This window comes from Corapipo altera, unplaced genomic scaffold (assembly GCF_003945725.1).
Source record: "Corapipo altera isolate COAL_440 unplaced genomic scaffold, ASM394572v1 64, whole genome shotgun sequence".
NCBI lineage: Eukaryota > Metazoa > Chordata > Aves > Passeriformes > Pipridae > Corapipo > Corapipo altera.
The window spans coordinates 2,436,351-2,455,433 of NW_020884893.1; the positions used below are offsets into that span (position 1 = coordinate 2,436,351).

At 46.4% G+C, this 19,083-nt stretch overlaps 1 protein-coding gene across 1 annotated transcript in view; it reads right to left on the reverse strand.

Moving 5' to 3' along the window:
* The window catches only part of KCNB1 (potassium voltage-gated channel subfamily B member 1), a 114,039-nt gene that overhangs the window by 93,398 nt on the left and 1,558 nt on the right, over positions 1 to 19,083 (reverse strand). The window contains exon 2 of the mRNA XM_027645978.1: positions 18,309 to 18,972. Within this exon, the coding sequence (XP_027501779.1) occupies positions 18,309 to 18,875 (567 nt within the window). The 5' untranslated portion in view covers positions 18,876 to 18,972. The remainder of the gene's footprint in view (positions 1 to 18,308; positions 18,973 to 19,083) is intronic.

The following is a 19,083-nucleotide window of genomic DNA, read 5'->3' on the forward strand; positions in this document are numbered from 1 at the left end:
AGTTTATCGACTCCATTTCTAGAAAGTCATATTACCCAGCTGAGAGTATATCAATGATGCAAAATTGCTAAGGTGGTGAGCTATTTCAGGATATTCCAAACCCAAATGATAACATCTTGGTACTCTCCTGTGATGGATTTATTGAGTGTTAATCCTTCTGCATATCCTCGTCCTGCAGTCAATGAGCAGCTCTCCTCTGAAAAGCTCAGGAGCCTTTAAAATGCATCATCTTGATGACTGCAAGCATCTCTTTTATGGTGTGAGCCCCAGGAATGACTTGCACCTATATGAGAGTATAGAATTTTAAGAGTACTCCTTTCCCTGGAACTTCCCTGAATGTTAATAATGGGAAGGAGACAAGAGGACAGTGGGAAGAGATTTAGAACTTTGCTGGTCTGCATTAAAGGTACCCATAGGTAATGTCTCCAGGTTACCTGTGACCTTCACCATTCTTAACGCCACTAATATAAACACCTTACTCCACACAAACCTCCTCGTATCATTCAACAAATTTAAAAGGACCAAATTTGACAGTTTGTGCACTTTTATGGCCCAGCAGTGGGGGAAGCATTTGCTCGGAAATCTCAATTATAGCCCTGCTGTTAGCTCTATAATTAGATCTGTTTGGTCATTTTGAATGTAGTGTGTGTTGTTCACCTCAAATAACAAATAACCTGCCGTTCCACCCACACTTTGTGCACCTCTCCAAAGGCTTAGAAGCTTGGCTGCCTGTGTGGTTCCAGACAATGGACCTGGACTGCTCTGGGGATCCTGGTGAGGAGCCCTGGTCGTGGGCTCAGCTCAGGCAGCAGCCGCTCAAACCTGTGGCTGCAGGGAAAGGAGAGAACCCGCTCCTGGTGCTATTCCTGCAGCACAGAGCTCAAACTGAAGACTTTGATCAAACGCTGCAGAAGTGCTGGCAGCTCTGCCCATCAGTGCAGAGCTTCCTCAGGGCTTTGCCAGCACACGGAGTGCTGTTCATCAGCATGGCACCCCAGAGCATCCCAGCACAACACTTCCCTCCTACCTCCTCACATGAAACCTCATAAACCACAAGAGACCTCTGTAAATAGCAGGGGAAGTACAAACAAGACCAAGCCATGAGCCTTAGCATTAGTGCTGCTATACCATCGACTGCTGAACCCAAAGAAACGATTTTTCTTTCTTTCCCCCACCCTCCCCCCCCCGAGGTATCAGACAGTCCCATGGCAACCAGCCTTTCAGAGTAGTTGTCATTTGGTCAATACAACTTGAATCATCAATCAGAAAAACAGGTCCTTTCACCTAATCTGCTTCTTTACAAAGAAGTAATTTGGCCCGTACAGATGCTGTAAAACTGCCCCATGACTGAGTTATTTTGGGATAATGTGTGGTGGGGTCACAGAGCCCCTGCAATGGAGTCATTTGCTGCAGAAGGCTTTCATTCAGCCCTCAGTGACTACCTCAATCACAAACACAAGGGATCATTTGCCATCCACAGTCTCCATGGCTTCAAATACGCAATCGAGGATTAAATTGTCCTACACAGCACACACAGAAACATCACCCAGGGAGTCAGTGCAAGCTGGTGTAAGGTAAAGCCAACCCTGGCTTCTGCCAGCTTCACTTCCACCCGGGAAGCCTCAGCAAGGGCCTGGCTAAGCCCTTATCACTGCCCGAGCCAATACAGCCACTTGCTATTGAGAAAATAACATAATTGCACACCAAGCGCTAAAGTCTAAAGAAACCATATCGATTTTCTTGTTAAGGACTATGTTTCTAGGATTGCTGGCCTACCAAGATGTGTTTTGCAAACAAAGACAGAAAAGAGCAGAGAAATCTCATTGATAATAGAACAAATAACCCAGCAATGCAACAGGGCTTGTTTCAAACTCAGATCTCAAAGGTGACGGATTTTAAGGTGCTGGCATCTTGTGCTCATTGCTTGATGGATGGTTTTGAATGGCACTAGGTCACTAGTCATTAATTAGAGACAAATTTTGTATTGTGCCCCTACCAACAGAGGAAGGAGGGGGCTTACAGTGCCCAAACTCTCCTGTACATGAGCACTGTGAGGGGATGCCACAGAAGATGGAGGGGTAATGAAGAGGGAACAGCTGTCATGTGAGAAGGAGGAAAACTGAGTTACTGCAAGAAGTGTCTGGCTGGATGATGCTGAGCAGGGATTTCAAATGTGGGGGACCAAGCTGAAAATTTATGCCCAAAGCCAGTGCTGGGATCACAGCCTCTGGACTGATATGGGTGTCTCAGCCCTCTGCCTTTTCCTTTAATTCCTTCATTATTTTTCAATGTTTTCAAAGTGCAGAGTTGCAAAGGAATGCCCAAGAGATGACTTGAGGGTGAAGCATGAAAAATGGCAAGTCTACACTACTGTTGTTTCCAATAAATATGGCACAGACTGGGCAGAGAGCTGGAGATCACTGTCCAATGTCAACAGACATGTGGTTCCTCCAGCAATCCCTTCATTTCAGTGTAGGCAGAAACTATGGCAAACATTGACTGTCTTTATGATAACTACTGCACAAAGACTCAGCACCAGCTACCTGGAGGCTTTACACGTGCTGGAGAAGTGCTGCTCTCCCAGATTTGGCCATTCACTATCTTACACTTCCACACAATCTGCAGGGCAACAGCTTTCCAATTCAGCCTCCCCAGGAAAGTCTCGTTCTCAGTAGACAGCAGACTCTCATGCTTCCAGCCTAACACACCAGCATGCAGAAGGACACTGTCCAGAAGGAAAACAGAGCCCAGGATGCATATTAATTACTGGTGGCACAAAGCCTAGGCAAGGTTGCTGCTCCATAGTCAGGCTATAAATCTGTCCAAATAGGATTCTGGCCACGTCTGCCTTGTTTATATTACAAAATTTTATGGCCATGTGATTCTTCACCTGGAGAGGAAGAATATCCCTGTGCAGCCAGTTAAGGGCTGAGATTTATTATCTGGTGAAATAGCTCTGGATGTTCCCGCAGCCCGGGCAGTGTCCATGTGTGCCAGTGGCTGTGGCATTCCCAGGAACAGGAGGTTTTCCCTGGGGAACTGCCTGGCTGCAGAGGGACCCCTGCTCAGCACCTGGTCACAAGTTCCTGTAGAAGTTTTATCCCTTTGTTTTCCCCAGCAGAAAAGCCTTAGAATAACAGAAATCTTCAAGCCACCCTACCCCTACCAGCCTATTGAGCTAACCAAGCTCCTGCAAAGGCATCCCACCCCCTGCCCTGGGGAGAACCCGACCCATCAGAGACCTGCTGTGACATGGACTTCTGCTTTGAGAGGGGCTTCCTATAGAGTTTAGGAGGCTATTTCACAATGCGGTCAAAAAGAGGCTCTCCCCACTTTGTCCCACTCTCTTGCAATGAGACTGGCTCTGGGATGCCAGCAGGAGAGAGAATCCAATTGTTGCTTCACCAGGGAGGGGAAGGGACTCCAGCTGAATGTGCAGTGGCAGACTGATTGTTGAATTAGAGATAAAACACGTTTCCTTCCCTGTGTCAGCCACACCTCACAGCTCCTGGACCCAGCACTGTCACAGTTACAGTACAAAAAGCAGATGAGACCTTAATGGTCACACAGGGCTTGGGCTCATGAGGTCCTTCACTGCAGCCCAGTGTCCAGCTGAGGGAGGTGACTGCTGGTGTGACCACTGGTGTGACCACTCTGAGCCCTGGCCAAGGGCACAGCACACAGCTGACAGGCTCCAGGTCAGGAGGTGGATTGGCACTGCCTGCACAGCTGACCTGGTGTGGGAAGCACTTGCCTGTGTCTCAAACCTGAGCTGGGAATGCTGCTTGTGTCTCAGTGTGCCTCAGTTTTCCCTGTCTGCAAAGTGGGCTTAGGCAGACACCTGCAGAGCACTGTGATCCCCTCGTGAGGGACACCACAGAGACCAGGGCAGAGAACAACCTTTCCTGTAGGTATGAAGGATCTAACATCTGCAGGCAGAAGCAGGAAAGCGTCCACACAGATGAAAACATAAAATAAAATTCAGATTGTTGAACATCTGTTCCACAGAAACAATCTCTAGGCTTCTTGGATGTTGCAGATGTCACATTAACCTTAAGCACTTAAGAATTTTAACTGAAGGAGGAAAATGTCCTTATTTTTGTAGAAACTTTGCCAGCACACACTCCTGGCCTCCTCAGTGAAATGGGTCCTTTAATTGAACCATAATTTGCTCCCTCTTTGCTACATGTTTAACGTTAAGCAGATGCTTAAGACTGGTTGACTTCCAGGAGATTACTCAAATGCTGAAAGTCAGGTGTGTGCTGAAGTTTCTGACCCTTAGCAAGGGTTTCATTTCACCTCTGCTCAGATGCAATCAGAGGGTCAAGCTGGATCCGAGCATCATGTATGCTCTGGGCAGAGCAGGAGGATCAGCTCTGTCTGATACGTTGTCTTAAGAAACAACTTCAAAAAAGGGCGAGGGAAGGCATCTTCCATTCCTTGTTATTATATGAACGTATAGCTCCAAAAATCTCCATTCTCTACTGGGTCCCAAAGGAAAACATTTGAAATAATCCATATTCATTAGAGTTTTTAATCCCTCACACACCAGAATTCAGCAGGCAGCTAATGAAGAAGACAATTATGCAGTACTTCACACAAAGAGCAAACCAGAACAGGTGCAAAAGCTGGAGTGCTGCCACACTTGCTCTCTGTTCTTTGGCACAGGGATCAGTGCTTTACTTAAAACATACCCACACATCCAACAGTTTAAGGAGTCAGTTTGAAAGGAAAAGAGGTGACATTTAAGATTAATCATTAGCTGTTGACCACCTAAGACATTAAATCAAAAAGGAGACAGCTGGCCAAACTCAGCTTTATCTGCATTCCTTCTGAAGAACACAAGTAGAAACAGTGCTATACCAGCAGGGCAATGAAAACACAGACTGTGTTTGGTTTGCCCTTTGAATTAGGGCTCCAATGTACAAGTACAGGGCAAAGGAGTGGTGGCCAAAGGATTTATGGCCTACCAAGACAAGCATGGGAAAAGCAAAGAGAGATTTTCCATCTTTTGCAGATGTTGGTCAGAGGCACGGGAAAACAAAAATCCTCTTTTGGAGTTTGTGCAGAAAGCTCAGAGCAAAGCCATGACCCTGATGTGCTGGTACCAGCCATGGCACTGCCCAGCAGGCTGTCACTTCTCCTTGTGGTTTGATCCCACCTGTGTGGAGGATACACAAACCAGAGCAGTGCAACACCATGGGGCTGAGTTCAAGGACATGGAGCTTCTGGACTCACCAGAAACATCCCGGGAAAGATGGCACCAAGGATGTCAATGGTGAAGGACTTCTACTGAAAGAAACAGGCTTTCAAAGAGTGGGTTGCAATGTACCTTTGATGCAACAGATCATTCTGGGGGCAGGAAGAGGGAGCCTATTACCAGTGTTATGGCTTATTCCACCCAAAAAAAGGCTAAGGAAAGGAAATATTCCAGCAGGTAGGTGATAATGTAGGGAACAAGGGATGATAAGATAGCAAAGATATGAACTGCTTAAAGACCTGATGGAAAAGAAAAAAAGAATAAGTTTAGGAAGAGATTTAGTACTTGATTTCCGTTAGGATATAAAGCGATTAATTACTGATAGAAAGGTTCTGATTTGCTGACCATTTAAACACACAACTGCACCTCATGCAATGATACCCATAATTTGCACACAATTATCCTGTTTTTCCACACACAGATTAAGTAATTGCTTGTATAAACTGAAAGATACATTTGCATAATCCAGCTGCCTGATTTGCATGTGAAATCACAGCAACTGTGTGTACAACCCGGCTGCTCCTCCTTCCCTTGCACACGCACCATGGCCCCCCCTCAGACTGCTCACACCAAGGCCAAGGAAGCATCAGCAATGCACCCATGGACTGCCCCTGGGAATGCTTCCCAGTTGCTCCAGGATTGGTTTATAGCAACAAAGCCTGTGATGCAACAAGCTAAGGTGAGCGAAGCAGGGACAGCCAAAGCAGTAACTTTCTGTCCGTATCTGCCCCACTCCCTGTTTTGGACATCACTGCCCTGAGCAGATGGGTCCTGCAATTCCTCCCTCCTCTCAACAGTTCAGAGCCTTGCTGGAAACTGGGATCCCAGTTTAAGTAGGGAAGCGGCGGTGAGGTGAGCAGCACAGTGGCAGAGCAGGTAGAGGCACATCATCCTTCTGCCACTCCTCCTCAGGAAACAGGCCAGATTGCTAATGGGATCAGTAATTATGGAAACTAATCCCATACCTTTCTACAGCAGTTTTCGCTTTCTCTGTAAAACATTTTTATTACCCATTTTGGGGTAGTGTACACGAGCTGTGAGTCAGGACGCTGTTGCACTTAGTGCTACATAAACACCAAACAAAAAGACGGAACTTCCTAGAAAAAGTTTATGAATTAAATAAATTACATCTATAACTTCTGGAAGTGCCATGCCCAAGTTATCTGGACCACGAAGCAAGTTTTGCAGAAGATAGTGCAAACTAAGAAGTATTTCACAGCCTCTTTACAAGAAGCTCTTAAGAGCATCTTTAAAAATAACTGTTAAGTCAAGTGGGTTTTGTTTGTGGACATTCATTCATAGCCAGAAACTTCAGCAAATGTGTTCTTTAGTTTAATGAACATGCAAAAATAATGGAATTGTACCTGCCCCAGTGTTCAGCAGAGAGGAAAGAGAGGCCAGATATCCCTCTGGTGGGACCCGATGCACTTGCCTAGCATGATGAAAATCTGATACTTCAGCAGGCATGTGCTGGAGCTTTGGCCAGGGCTGCGGGTGTTAAATGAGACCATTCCCTGGGATTGCTGAGGTCTAAAGTTACACCTATAGAATAACATTGTGTGTAAACACAGACAGAGAGAGCACAAACATGTCAATTAGCAAAATGCACTCTGATACCTGACATGTTCTAGAATGCAGCACATCTTATGTTTGGTGCAAATATCTTACCAGGACAGCCCAAAAGTGTCCTGTCCTGCTGAGCCACATACAGGAACTTGGAGTTAGGAAAGGGTCAAAACACATACAGGGAGCATTGGGTCTGTCAGTACCTTGGGTGGCATGAAAGATGCATGAGGTTCTTGCTCCTGAAAAGCTCCCTTTGATAAGTTCTGCTTCAGCCAAGGCAGGGCTAGTAGGGCCCTGATCACTAGGAATTAATCAGACTTTCCAGGCTACACTTCATCTGCTTCAAATTTACCTTGAAGGATCAAAATAACAGTAAGTTGGATCCAATATACCTGGAGTTTGCAAACCCACCACTTTGTCAAAATAAACTAAAAGTAAATGCTAGTTATGCCATTTGGCATCTCCTCCAGAAGGAGGAACTAGAGGTTGACATATCTGAGAGCTCTCGTGGTACCAGAGGGTCTTCAGCACTCCTGGGAACATGGCCCAAGAGCAGGGGAGCAGTCAGAGATGAAACACTAAAGTGTGAAAGTCCTCTGGATGTCAGCTGAGGGTTAGAGGGACCCTTCATGGGATGCTACACACTCTTGCTGGGCTGCCCCTCGGGGACCCCTCATGCCCAGGATAACACAGAGTTCTCCTGGAGCAAGGATCAGTAAATCCCAGCACTGAGGCTGCGTCGGAGAGGCCACTGCCACCAGCTCTGCTGCCTTCAACCAGGATGTGAGCTCTGCTGCCTTCAACCAGGACGTGAGCTCTGCTGCCAATCACAACTTTCCTCTTGCCAGCAGAGAAAACACTGCACTGGTTGAGAAGATCTCCCAGCTGCTGTGCTCAGCCTGTGTCCAACACCACTCAGCTCCAGAGGCAAACTGCTGGATTCACACGAAGTATAGCCATGGAATGATGGCTTCTGCTCCAGCTGCTTTGCCTGTCGAGACCAGCTTTGCTCTTGCCTGTGTCTGGGAGATTTTCTTATTTACTATTTCTTCTGCATTGTCATATTTCAGTGCAGATTGATAGCAATAGTTACTGCACCAGAGAGGTGTGAGGATTGCTTAATTAATGTTTGTGAAGTACTTTTAGATCATCAGATGAAAGCAGCTAAGAAGCAATGTATAATTATTATGTATTATTAATAAACTTCTGGCACAATGACAGGAGGGAAGACAACACTTCTTTTTTTTTTTTTTTTTATCCTTTCATTTTCTAAAAAGATTCAACTTTTATGCTATGAAGGACAGATTTACCAAAAATTCACAAGTAAGTAAACAAGAAGTGAAAGCTCCTTATTCCATCAGGGAGGCTGGGTGGTTCTGGCAAAGACAGCAAACACTGCCTCAGAAAGCGAGTTCCACTCCTTGTCTATCCAGACACTTGATGAATCCCTAGTTTTTGAGAGTGGCCAGATATGGAGAAGTATTGAGATGTTACAGACATTGCTAATAGTGGAAGCGGTCAAATGCACCAATTACAAGAAGCAGTAAGTTTGTTTAATGTGTGATCACTATGGCTGACAAAAACATGTGCTGCAGAAGCAGTGATGTGTGCAAAGCAAGAGATGGACCTCTTGAAACAAACAGAAAAGTCACAGCTGTGTGAACCAAGTTTCTCAGAGCTGAGAACGTGCCAGACGCAAACGAGATTCTCAGAAATGTGAAGAAACCCAATCTCAGAGGGATTCCTAGGCAGTTCCATGGAAGCAGCAAACTCATGTACTACAGCTGCCACTTGAACACGTGGCTGGAATCCAGCTGCACCAGAGAAAAAGGTGGTCCAGAGGTTAGGGGTGAGTTACAATTCTGTCCCTTGCTCCATCACCGACCCTGAGAAGCCAGTCAGTCCCCCTGTACCCTCTCCAAAGAAACCAGGAGAATCTCCTTGAAAAGGCAACTCAGAGGACAAACATATGATGCGCTTGGATGCCAGGACAAAGAAAGTCAGGGATGGACAGACACCAAATCACTGGAGGAAAGGACAAGAAAAGACTGGACACAGTCACACAAAAGGGTCTGCAGGGATCCAAGTTGCTGCTCCTGGTGCTTTGTGCCAGAACATGTTTCCATTCCCAATTTATGCTCCCATCAGATACCACTGAAACCAGCCAAGCAAAGCACAGCTGGCACATGGAAGAGATTCCTTGTCATGGAAAGTGTGCTTACTACAGTTCCTGCCCCTACCAAAGATTTTAAGTGGTGACATTCTGACAGGCGTCTTTGCTCACATCTTCAGCTTGTTCTTTTAGCAAAATGAGGGGTTTTTAAAGACATACCCAGAAGAAATCTGAAGCCTGAAATAAAATTTGGTGAGCGTAATCATGTTTTAGGAAACATTTTGCCCATCAGTACCAATGATAGAGCATTTCTCGTGTTTATGCACTGCAAATGAGATTTACAGTTCCACTCTGTTCAAAAATGAGCAAGAGCAAATGGACTTAAATAAAATAAAACCAAACTAATCTGTCCTTTTGGCTAGAGACTCTGCATGAATCCTAGTCCAAACAGTATTGCATAAGTTCAACTCATAATAACAGGAACTATAACATACTGTAGGGAAAAAAAGAGCTTTCAAATAAATTCTTCCTTCCATTTGCTTTGACTGTTCACCAGCTTTTATTAGTGACAAGTTTTTTATCAGATTAGATGGATGTTGTCAATATGAGTTTAAGGTACCAACAAGTGCTTTAGTTTTAGCTTTGCTACTGATTTCTCTTGTCCAAACCCAGGTTTCAAACACACAACCAAGAGCCTGAATGCTAAGGTCCCACTGCAGTGCCAGCCCCTCAGGGGAAGGGTCACAAATCACTCACACCCATGGGACCAAAGGTCCACATGCTTGGAGCAGAATAACTGCAAACCTCATCAAAAACACTCATGGGAGTCACAATGGGTCTGGGAGAGACTGTTGAATGAAGAAAGGGGGAACACTCCTAAAAATGCAGGTACATCTCTGAGACCAGGCTGAAGGGAACTCCCAAGCTACCAAAAGCCTGTGTTCTGTCCCTCACATTCACAGTGGTGCTGTTACTACCAAGAGTGGCAATTGCTTTGTCCAGGGAGACTCCATTCCTGATGAGTAACATTTGAATGTTCTTTACATTTGCTGTGCTCAAAGTGGAGCTGGTTGCTCAGATTAGTTCTTAATTGAAGATAAACACCTTCCTTATACAGGTTAATTTTGATACAAAGGAATCCCCATATGCAAGAGCAGTTTTAAAATATGTCCATACATATCAATATATGGATAATAAATAAATGATTTATTTAATCATTTCACGACACAGGGGGGTTTTTTATATTTGATAGTTTGATATATTTACTCTCTTGCTATTCAAAACAGTTTAGCAGCATCCCCTCCTTAGAGCCAGAGCTGCATCAGAGCATGTGGAAAACACCCCACTACAGACCTTCTGCTTTTAGATCTACCAGAGCAAAACCTGCTATTTTTCTGTAACCACTCATCCCTCAAAACTGACAAAGCTTTCCAGCACCTTCCCATGCAGGCTGGACTCATTCCAGTAGGAATACCTGTGCTGAAACAGGGAGAGGTTTGATTTCTCACTCCATCCCCTTGGATAAACTGCCAGAGAGCTTCCAGCACCTTTCCCTCTGTAAGATCTCGCTGTAGGCAGCAGGCACAGAGACTGCTGGAAGATCATCCATACCATGAAAACATTCTGGTGACGTGGGACACCAGGAATCCAGTGTCCACCCCCCCAGCTCTGCCCTGGTCTGCCCCACTGACCTTGAGCAATGGTCACCTCTTCACTTTAAGATGGGGATAATACATATATCACAGGTTTGTCCTGGCCTTAACTAATCCATCTTTTCAAAGCACTTTCAGAGCTTTGCTTGATGAGCACAGACATTATAATACTCGTCTGCTCCCGTTACATTCAGTGGGAGTTTTACCCTGCACAGAAACACGACTGGTCTGCTGGTGTTATTGGGGGACTTAGAAAATGTGCTTGGGATGTTTGAATCTAGTGTTTGGGGAGGGGCCAGAGCAGGCACAAAGGCACAGTGCTTGCCTAGGGATGCTCAGCACTCTTCCAGGTTCACTCTACAATGCAGGATAGAAACTTACATTAAAAAAATCAGAATGAGACCTCACCCAGTCCCTACCGGTAAACATGTTTAGCTAATGTCAGGCTGTATAGAAGACAGGAGAGGCCAAAAGAAAAGCTAGGACAGTGGGAAGAAGCCAGAGACCAGGCAAACCTGGGGAAAGCTCAACACAAGGTTTACTTTTACTGTACTGAGTAACTGAGAATGCCAGGAGGTGAACATGTATGTGGCTGTTGCCTCAGAGACTAAACTTAGGGCAAGGTCATCTTAAGGATAAAGAGTGCCAAAGCTAAAGCAGCTCAGGCAATGCCAGTCAAGCAGTGGGGTGTGGGGAGGAATCCCTGAGCTGTCACCAGCTCATCAGTCCTTGGCACAGAGCAATGAGGAGGCAATTCACCCCCTCAGCCCTCGAGGCAGTTTTGCCCCCTTAGTACAGAGACACCTGAGCTCAGCTGTGCCACAGTGTCAGTGCTCCCAGTCCTGGTGCAACACAGGGAGCCAACCCAGCCCATGGTGGAGCTGAGCCCCTAGATCTAGGAATCAAACTGGGTAAGTCTCATCACAGTCAGGGCCTGATCCCTGTCTGCCTGAACGTAGCAGAAGCAGTGACAGTGTTGAGCTTCTATGCACAGCTTCTTGAGAGAGGACTCCTATTAATGCCTTGCTCACATTCACTGGCCACATTGTGCCTCTGTTGCTGCCAGATCTCTCCATGGAGTAAATCATATTGACTGTGTTTATTATAAGAACTAAGTGATCAGCTGTGAACTTTCTTTGACATAAATATTTTGCCATTAGCAATGACAAATAGCAACGCTCATGCTGTAAAAGTAACATTGGATTATTCCTCTCCATGGGGGCATTCACGTCAAGAGAAATCAGAAGGGAATTGTGATTGAAGGAATGGGTGAAAGGAAGAATGTGATGGCAAGAATATTTATCCCACTGTGTAAGAAGAGTTAAGAAAGTATTTTTAAAAAGTGAAAAGAATGGATTTTTCCAGAGAGCTCTGGAGTGCCTGTGCAGAGGCAGCTCTGACACTGCCATGGTCAGGGTGTACACACTACACCACACCAGCATTTCCCTGGGGGTATCAGGTCCAGCACTTTTCTTCTGAATCCCATTATTACTAAACCACTGCAGTTACAGCTGAACAAAACAGGGATTTTCCATTGTTGCAAGATTTCCTACTTTTTCACTGGCGATGTCGGCACCTCAAACCCCATCTGCTCTCAGGCTGAACAGGATGGGAGAATACTGAGCAGAAGAGGAAATTAATTTCTCTGAGGAGATTTTTTTTCAAAGGTGCAAATGAAGAGCTGGTGCTTTAAAAATAGCATTGACTATACTTCTATAGCACACGTCCTCCAGGGAATTCAGTCGGAGCGTGTAAGCTTGTCGCTTCCCTCCTGAGGCAGGCAGGCTCACATGAATGCAGATGCTCAGGCTCAGGGAGGACCAAACCCACTCCAGGCTCTCCCAGCAGGAAGTCAGAGAGAAGTTAAAAATCCAGGAGGATGCCTACACATGTGTTCATGCATACTGTACTTCATGGACTAGATGGCAAGTACATCGAAATAAATACCAGGTCTAACAGTTAGCTTTCCTTTTATAAAGTTCTCTAGAGACTGCAGAGCTGCAGGCTTGGATTGGAAACTGGTGAACCCAAACCATCTTCAGGCAGGAAGTGCTGCAGTAACAGGTCTGGAGAAAGGATCACCTTAAAAGGGTGAGGATCCCTGGAGAGCTTAGACCAAGTTTGCAGATGCATGGGGGCAGATGCATCCCATGCAGGATGGATGCAGGATGGATGCAATGCCATCAGCCAGGGTGTGTTACAAGGACTTGCAGCAAGACTTTTTAGAGCCAGGGAAGAATCACAGGACACAGCTAATAGGCAGGCAATATTACTAGGGTTTGGGAGGGGGTTTTCTCCCTCAGCTTGGAATTTGTGGAGGCTGTAATGGAGAAGAGTTCTGGGAACTGTCAGCACAGTACATTGTGGGGGAAGGTCATTCCTGAGGCAGACACAGAGGACACATTGCAGGGAACTGAACGTAGGAATTAGGGCTCTCCAGACTGAAGATTTAAGTCCACTGGAAGGACAAGCACCCAGAAAGGAGCTGCAGGATGAAAAGAGATTGATACAGAACAGCAATCAAACTGTGTGTCCACAGGACAGTGCTGTGCTAGAAACCCAGTGATAAGCTATATACCAAAATGGCAAATCCCTGAGCCCAGGGGACTTTGAATGAGGCTCTGCTTTTGAGGATCTCTGAAGACAGGAGTTCACTTTGGATGAAGGGAAAAAGTCTCCTATATATAGCAAAAAAAGCCAAGGCAGTAGCTGCATCACACACACACACAAAAGTAAGTCACAGATGCAAGCAAAATATGAGCAATCTGGCTTTAATAGTCAAAGTCAACATCTGCCCTGTGGTGGGACCCTCGGAGACAGACAAGACATGGCTAAGATGTGACCCCTGCAATTCAGGAGAGGGGTTTCCTCTACTGAATGCTAAATTCAGGCAGGTTTAGAGATGAATGAAAACTGCACACCATAAGGGACGGCCAGGAATAGAAAGCCCATGTGGGGGAAGAACGCTCTAGATGTAGCAAATGCATTTCCAAGAGGCTTTTATCATTCTTATTTTGTCACTACTATCAACAATAATAAGAAAAGAGCTTACAGAGCAGCCTCCCCAATCCCTAAGCAATGCATCCAGAGATTAGCAGCAGAGAGCAGTGGGCAGCAGAGAAAAGCTGTTCAAGGAATGTAGAGGCATGCATAATGAGATTATGGAATTGGAGTTGCATGTTTTCAAGGATAAATGTGATATTATTGCACTGGCAAAGGCATAGCAGGAGCAGGGAAAAGGATGAGAAATAGCCTGTCAGAAGGGAGGGATTGCTGCAGTTGAGCTCCAACAGGACAGGGACAAGTGGGAAGTGGAGGCAGTGAGGAGGAGAGGAAGTGCACATCCTACTTGACATGCAGATATGCAGAGAAGCTTTTTGCAAAGTGGGTGATGTCATCGTGTTTTTCTCAGCCTTCAGGACAGCAAGAGAAAAATAGATGAAACCAGCACATGCAGAGGAGTCTGTAAGACGAGTAGACTTTCCCCCTCCCCTCTGTGCAACACTAATTGCTCAAATATTGATCGGGGAAATAATTTGCGAGGACTAAAGGAGGAAAAGAAATCCTTTCTTCTTAAGAGGCAAAAAGGGCAATGTTTTTGCAGAGTTGCTAGAAAGGTCCAGGTGATCAGAGAATTTCCAAAACCATGTAAGTTAATTTAAGATGGTCAGTTGGTCTAAATTTTATTTGTTTATACTGGAAAACATGAAACAACTGCAGTCTGTGATTTTTCAGGATACCACGTGAAGTCTAGTTGGAATTACAGCTAGGTTGGTTCTCCCAAGGGGCATGAATGTCTCACCAAGCTGATGAGAGACCCATGGATCATAACTAGCCTTGGTTAGTAGAAAGCAACAGCTTCAGGAGGGACTTTGGCCAGCCAGGGCTGCCAGCTGGGCTGTGGGTGACAGGAACCAGCTGCCCAGGCTTAGCCTTGGCAAGAGAAAGAGTAATTAGGATCAAAAACCCAAACCAGAGCACTGGAGCACTGCTAGCCACTACTGCCCTGGCATGGACACGGAGCCTCAGGGAAAAGCAGCAGTTCTGCTTGGCTTCTGGAGAGCTGCTTTTCTTCCCTGAGGAAAGGAAAAGGAAAACTACCATGCAACAAAATCTAAGAGCTACTCCAGAAAATACCTGTACCTCATCCTCTTCTAGGGTAAATCCTAACAGAAGTGAGCACCAGAGAGTCATCTGTGGTTAAAAATGGATGTTGGGAGTACACTAAAGTACAGGAAGAAAACCATTAAAAAAAACAAAACAAAACAAAAGCAAGAACCAACCACCAAACTATCAAGATAGAGTGGGAGAATGATAAAAATAAGCATGAACATGCAAAAACAGTGACTGCAGGAAGAGGAGGAAGCATCCACTAAGCCTGCAGTGGGTATTTCTCAGATATACAGGCAAATAGCCACAGGAAGCAGGAGAATCAGACCCTTTGAAATATATTCTAAGGTTAGAGAGAAACGAATGGAGAGTTTTATTAAATAACTGCCTGATAAATATTTTTTCATTTGGTGGAGAGCAAGTCCCTCAGATCTCAATTTTGTGCACAGGGGTTTTCCCACTGGGCAAGGTGAGTGCAGGGGAGCACAGCGAGGGCTTCCAAGCTCAGTGGACTGGTGGGTGAAGTGGTTTGGGCACTGGTTGCACAGCCTGGCCCTGGGGAAGGGCTGGGGTGCTGCCCTCACACCTCACACAGGGAGAGTGCAGCTGCAGGTACAGGGTGGGAGAGCAAACACCCCTCTGGCAGTGTTGGGGGTGACAGCAAAGATGGGGTTCCAACAGCCATCCAGTGCCTCATCCAGAAATCTGGAGGCTCTCAAAGAGTGGGTGTTACAAAATACAAGAATATTCTCTCAAGTCACGTACAGGGTTAAGCCTCGCACATAAATAAGACCCTGCCTGCCGCAAGGTGGATAATTTAAGAGCCAGACACAGTAGTCAAAAGATACAGGTAAATCCCCAGTAGATAAGAGAGCAACAAAAATTAAGATCTGGGAGATTCTTTTCTTATTTGAATGCTGTTTTCCAGCCTGGGGTACATCACACATAATCCCATTTAAGTAAATAATAAATACAAAATCCACGAAACAAACAAACCGAAAACCCCAGCCCAAGAACAACAACAACAAAAAAGCAGCAAAACCAAACCCCTAAAACGCAAATACAAATAAAAGACAACTCGCTCAGCATTTAACTGGTTCCAGTGTAACCCTGAGAAGTTCTGCAGTAAGCTGGTATGGAGGGGTCAGGTCAGGTGCTGTGCAGAAAATGTTAAAATACAGCCAGTGCTGACAGCCAAAGCCCCCCATGCTGGAGCAGGAGTCAGACAACAGGCACAACTACAGAGGGACTGTGATGGCTTTGGGGGAGAATCTGCATTTGTAGCCATTTTCTTGACTTCTTAAAGAGAAGAAGTATCTTGTATTTGTTCCGTTTGTTACATGAAAATACCTTTGCATTGAGTTGCACAAGTCTGAAGAAAAATAATAAGCAACAGTAGTTCAGGTTTCCCCAACAGTGGTTTTAGGCCCTCGTGTGACATTAAACCTCACAACAGTTCACTTTGTTCCCTTTCCACGGGAACAGTTTGAGCTCTCAGACCTGGCAAAGCAGATGAAGTCTGGCTTTAGGAGAGGTGACAGAAGTTCCCAGAGGCCCATGCCCTCAGCGAAAGTGCTCCACGCAGTGCCAGCTGAGGAAAGCTGGCCAGGAGCTGTCAGGCAGAGGCTCAGATTTAGCAAACGCAGCCCAAAAGGGAGCCCGGGCACAGCTGGATAGGTCAGATAACAGGTCAGGCTGCCAAGTCCCTCTCCCCATGTCCTTCCATCAGAAGCTGAAGAGTGAGTCCAACCTATTCAATATGTGGATTGAATTTTCATGAAGGTGATCAAAGCAAAGGGCATACTCTGGTTCGAGGGAGAAGCTATCCACCAGCAGGGAGCAAATCGGATAAAGAATAGGCTTAGCCACACTTCTGTCCCTGCCTGCTAAGCTAATTGTTCATCAGGCCCGTTTTCCCTGCTACACTTGACATGAGGGGGAATCTGTTTGGGGACTGCTGGAATATTTGAGGTCTGAGAACATAGGGCATCACTTTCATTGCAGTAATGAAGGCACAGAATGGCAGCTCTAAATGCTAAAGGTAATGATGCATTACCATTCGCTCTCAATTAATCCAGAGCCTGCAATGCCGAGTGCACTCACTCCGAGAATTTTCTCAGAAAATGAAGCTAGAGTGTATTTCATTTATAAATCACAAAAGACACTTATTTGGCAAGAATAACCCCTGCTCATATACAATAAATCATGAACATCAACAGTCTCTAATGGATTTTGAGTCAGTGCCACAGACAGTGAAGCCCAGGGCCTGTGTTTCAGGATTCCAGGACTTTGCCAAAGGAGCCTTATAAATTATTAATGCATTCAGCACAGTGTCATCTGTGCCACTGGAGAGAAAAAGACATTCTGGGGCTCCGTTTGTCATTAAAAAAGTAATAATGGGTTCAGCAGGCAGACCATGCCTCTCCCATCCCTTGCCAGGATGAGCCAAGTTAGCTCCACACTTCATAAAATCCCTTCCCCAAACTTTTGTACATGCTCTTGGTTCATGACGAGCAGCATTCAGAGAAGAGAAAAAGAGAGGGAAAGAAGTCTGTTGTCACAAGAAGCCCACCAAAGCCAGACTTCCTGAGGGACAGAGCTAAGGTTTGTGTTCACAAATCTTGCAACAGGGAGATGCATCACAGAGGTAGCTGGGGCCTCTTTCTACTTTGCCATACGGTGAGGACGTGGGTACATAGAAAATTCAAGTTTTGGTCCCTACTGCTCAGTCTCTCATGCTCTTCAGTTATTCATCCCACAGTTTTCAACCTCTCCCCCTTCACTTTTGTCCCCATGGTTACTGAATCACTGTGTTCACAGAGATTTTCCTCACTAAAGAAAATGTGACTAACATGAGGCAGCTAAATTATCAGAGCCAACTCTGACATTGGTTTCTCCCAACATGGATCTTATCTTTGAAATGCCTTCAAATAGATCTGTTGCACTGGTACCAACTTCAAAGTAAGCAGCACTTCAGCTATTGACAGAGACAGAGCTGCATCAGTATTGCACAGGAAGACTTAAAATAGGCTGGAATCAGGTAAAGGATGACATTCAAACACCAGCTTTAGCAAACCTGCAGCCTAGGACTGCATGATACAAATGAGAGATGCATTTCACCAGAAAAATATTAAATTAAGCCCAGAAGGGAAGGCATTATTTCCTGATTGGACCTGGGTCTAAGAGTTCGAGTAGATATTCTCTTCTTGAGGGCCAGTTTGGTTGAGCAGTGGGACACATGCTTGTTTTAGGCCCAAAGAAATCGCTGCTACAAAGTGCACCAAAACAGGACACTGGATAACAAGTGTAAAACCTCCAGCCACAGCAATCATTGCCTGTTGACCCACTGCTCAGTGGAGCTTCCCCCACACTGAGCAGCATAGGCGGTCCCAGGAAAGTTTAAACCAGATCACCTCCAAATTACCCAGAAAAAGATACAATAAAACTCGTTTGCATCGGAGAGGCCTTTCTCCCCTTCACTTGCAGCATCTGGTCAGCCACAAGAACCCAGATACTAAAGCAAGGGCAGCAGGACAACACTTCAGGTAAGCACCACCAGCCACAAGCCAGTAGAGACAAGACTTGAGAACAAACATGGAACTCTTACCTTGGCCGCTACGGAGGAGTTGGGCTTCTCCAGGAGGTCCCAGAGCTTTTTCCTTTTCTCAGCACAGCAAGTGTTATCGAATTCCTCCCCTTCCCTTTCCCTCAGGGTCTCAGCTTCTCTCTTCAGCTCCTCGTTCATCTGCTCCTTCTTCTGGTGGTAGCGGGCCTGGCAGCAGGACTCCAGGTAGATCTCGTCCACCCCCCAGTAGTCCAGCTCCTGGCTGAAGGACAAGGCGCACATCTCCTCCATCATGTGCAGCTTGCCAGTACGGTAGAAGTTCAAGATTGAGGTGAATGCCCCGGGATGCCTGTCGAAGAAGTACTCGTTCTCCTCCAGGTTGTAGTCATCACAGATCTCCATGAGGGAGTCGTGTGTGTTGCAGTCTCTGAGCTTACCCAGCCTGGTCCGCGGCAACCTGTCCAAGGTCCGCCAGAGAACCTCGTGGGCCAGCCCCCCCACGTTGAGCTTGACCCTTCGGGAGCAGGCCTTGCTCCTGACGATCTCGGTGGGGTCCGGAGGCAAAGAGGTAGTAGAGCGAGATCCATGCTTATTCATCCCCAGAGGCATCGCTGGTCCCCCTCAGGCTGGACGCTCCAAGGTGCGGCGCGGGGCAGGGCGCGGGGGCCGGCTCTGCTCACCTCTCCTTCCCCTCCATGCCCCAGAGCTGCAAGAGAGGCCGCGCGTGGGTCCCCGCCCGCCGCCCCCGCCGCGCCCGCGGGCGGGGAGCGGCGGCCCCGCTAATCTGCGGGGGGGCGGCGGCGCTGTCCGCCCGCCG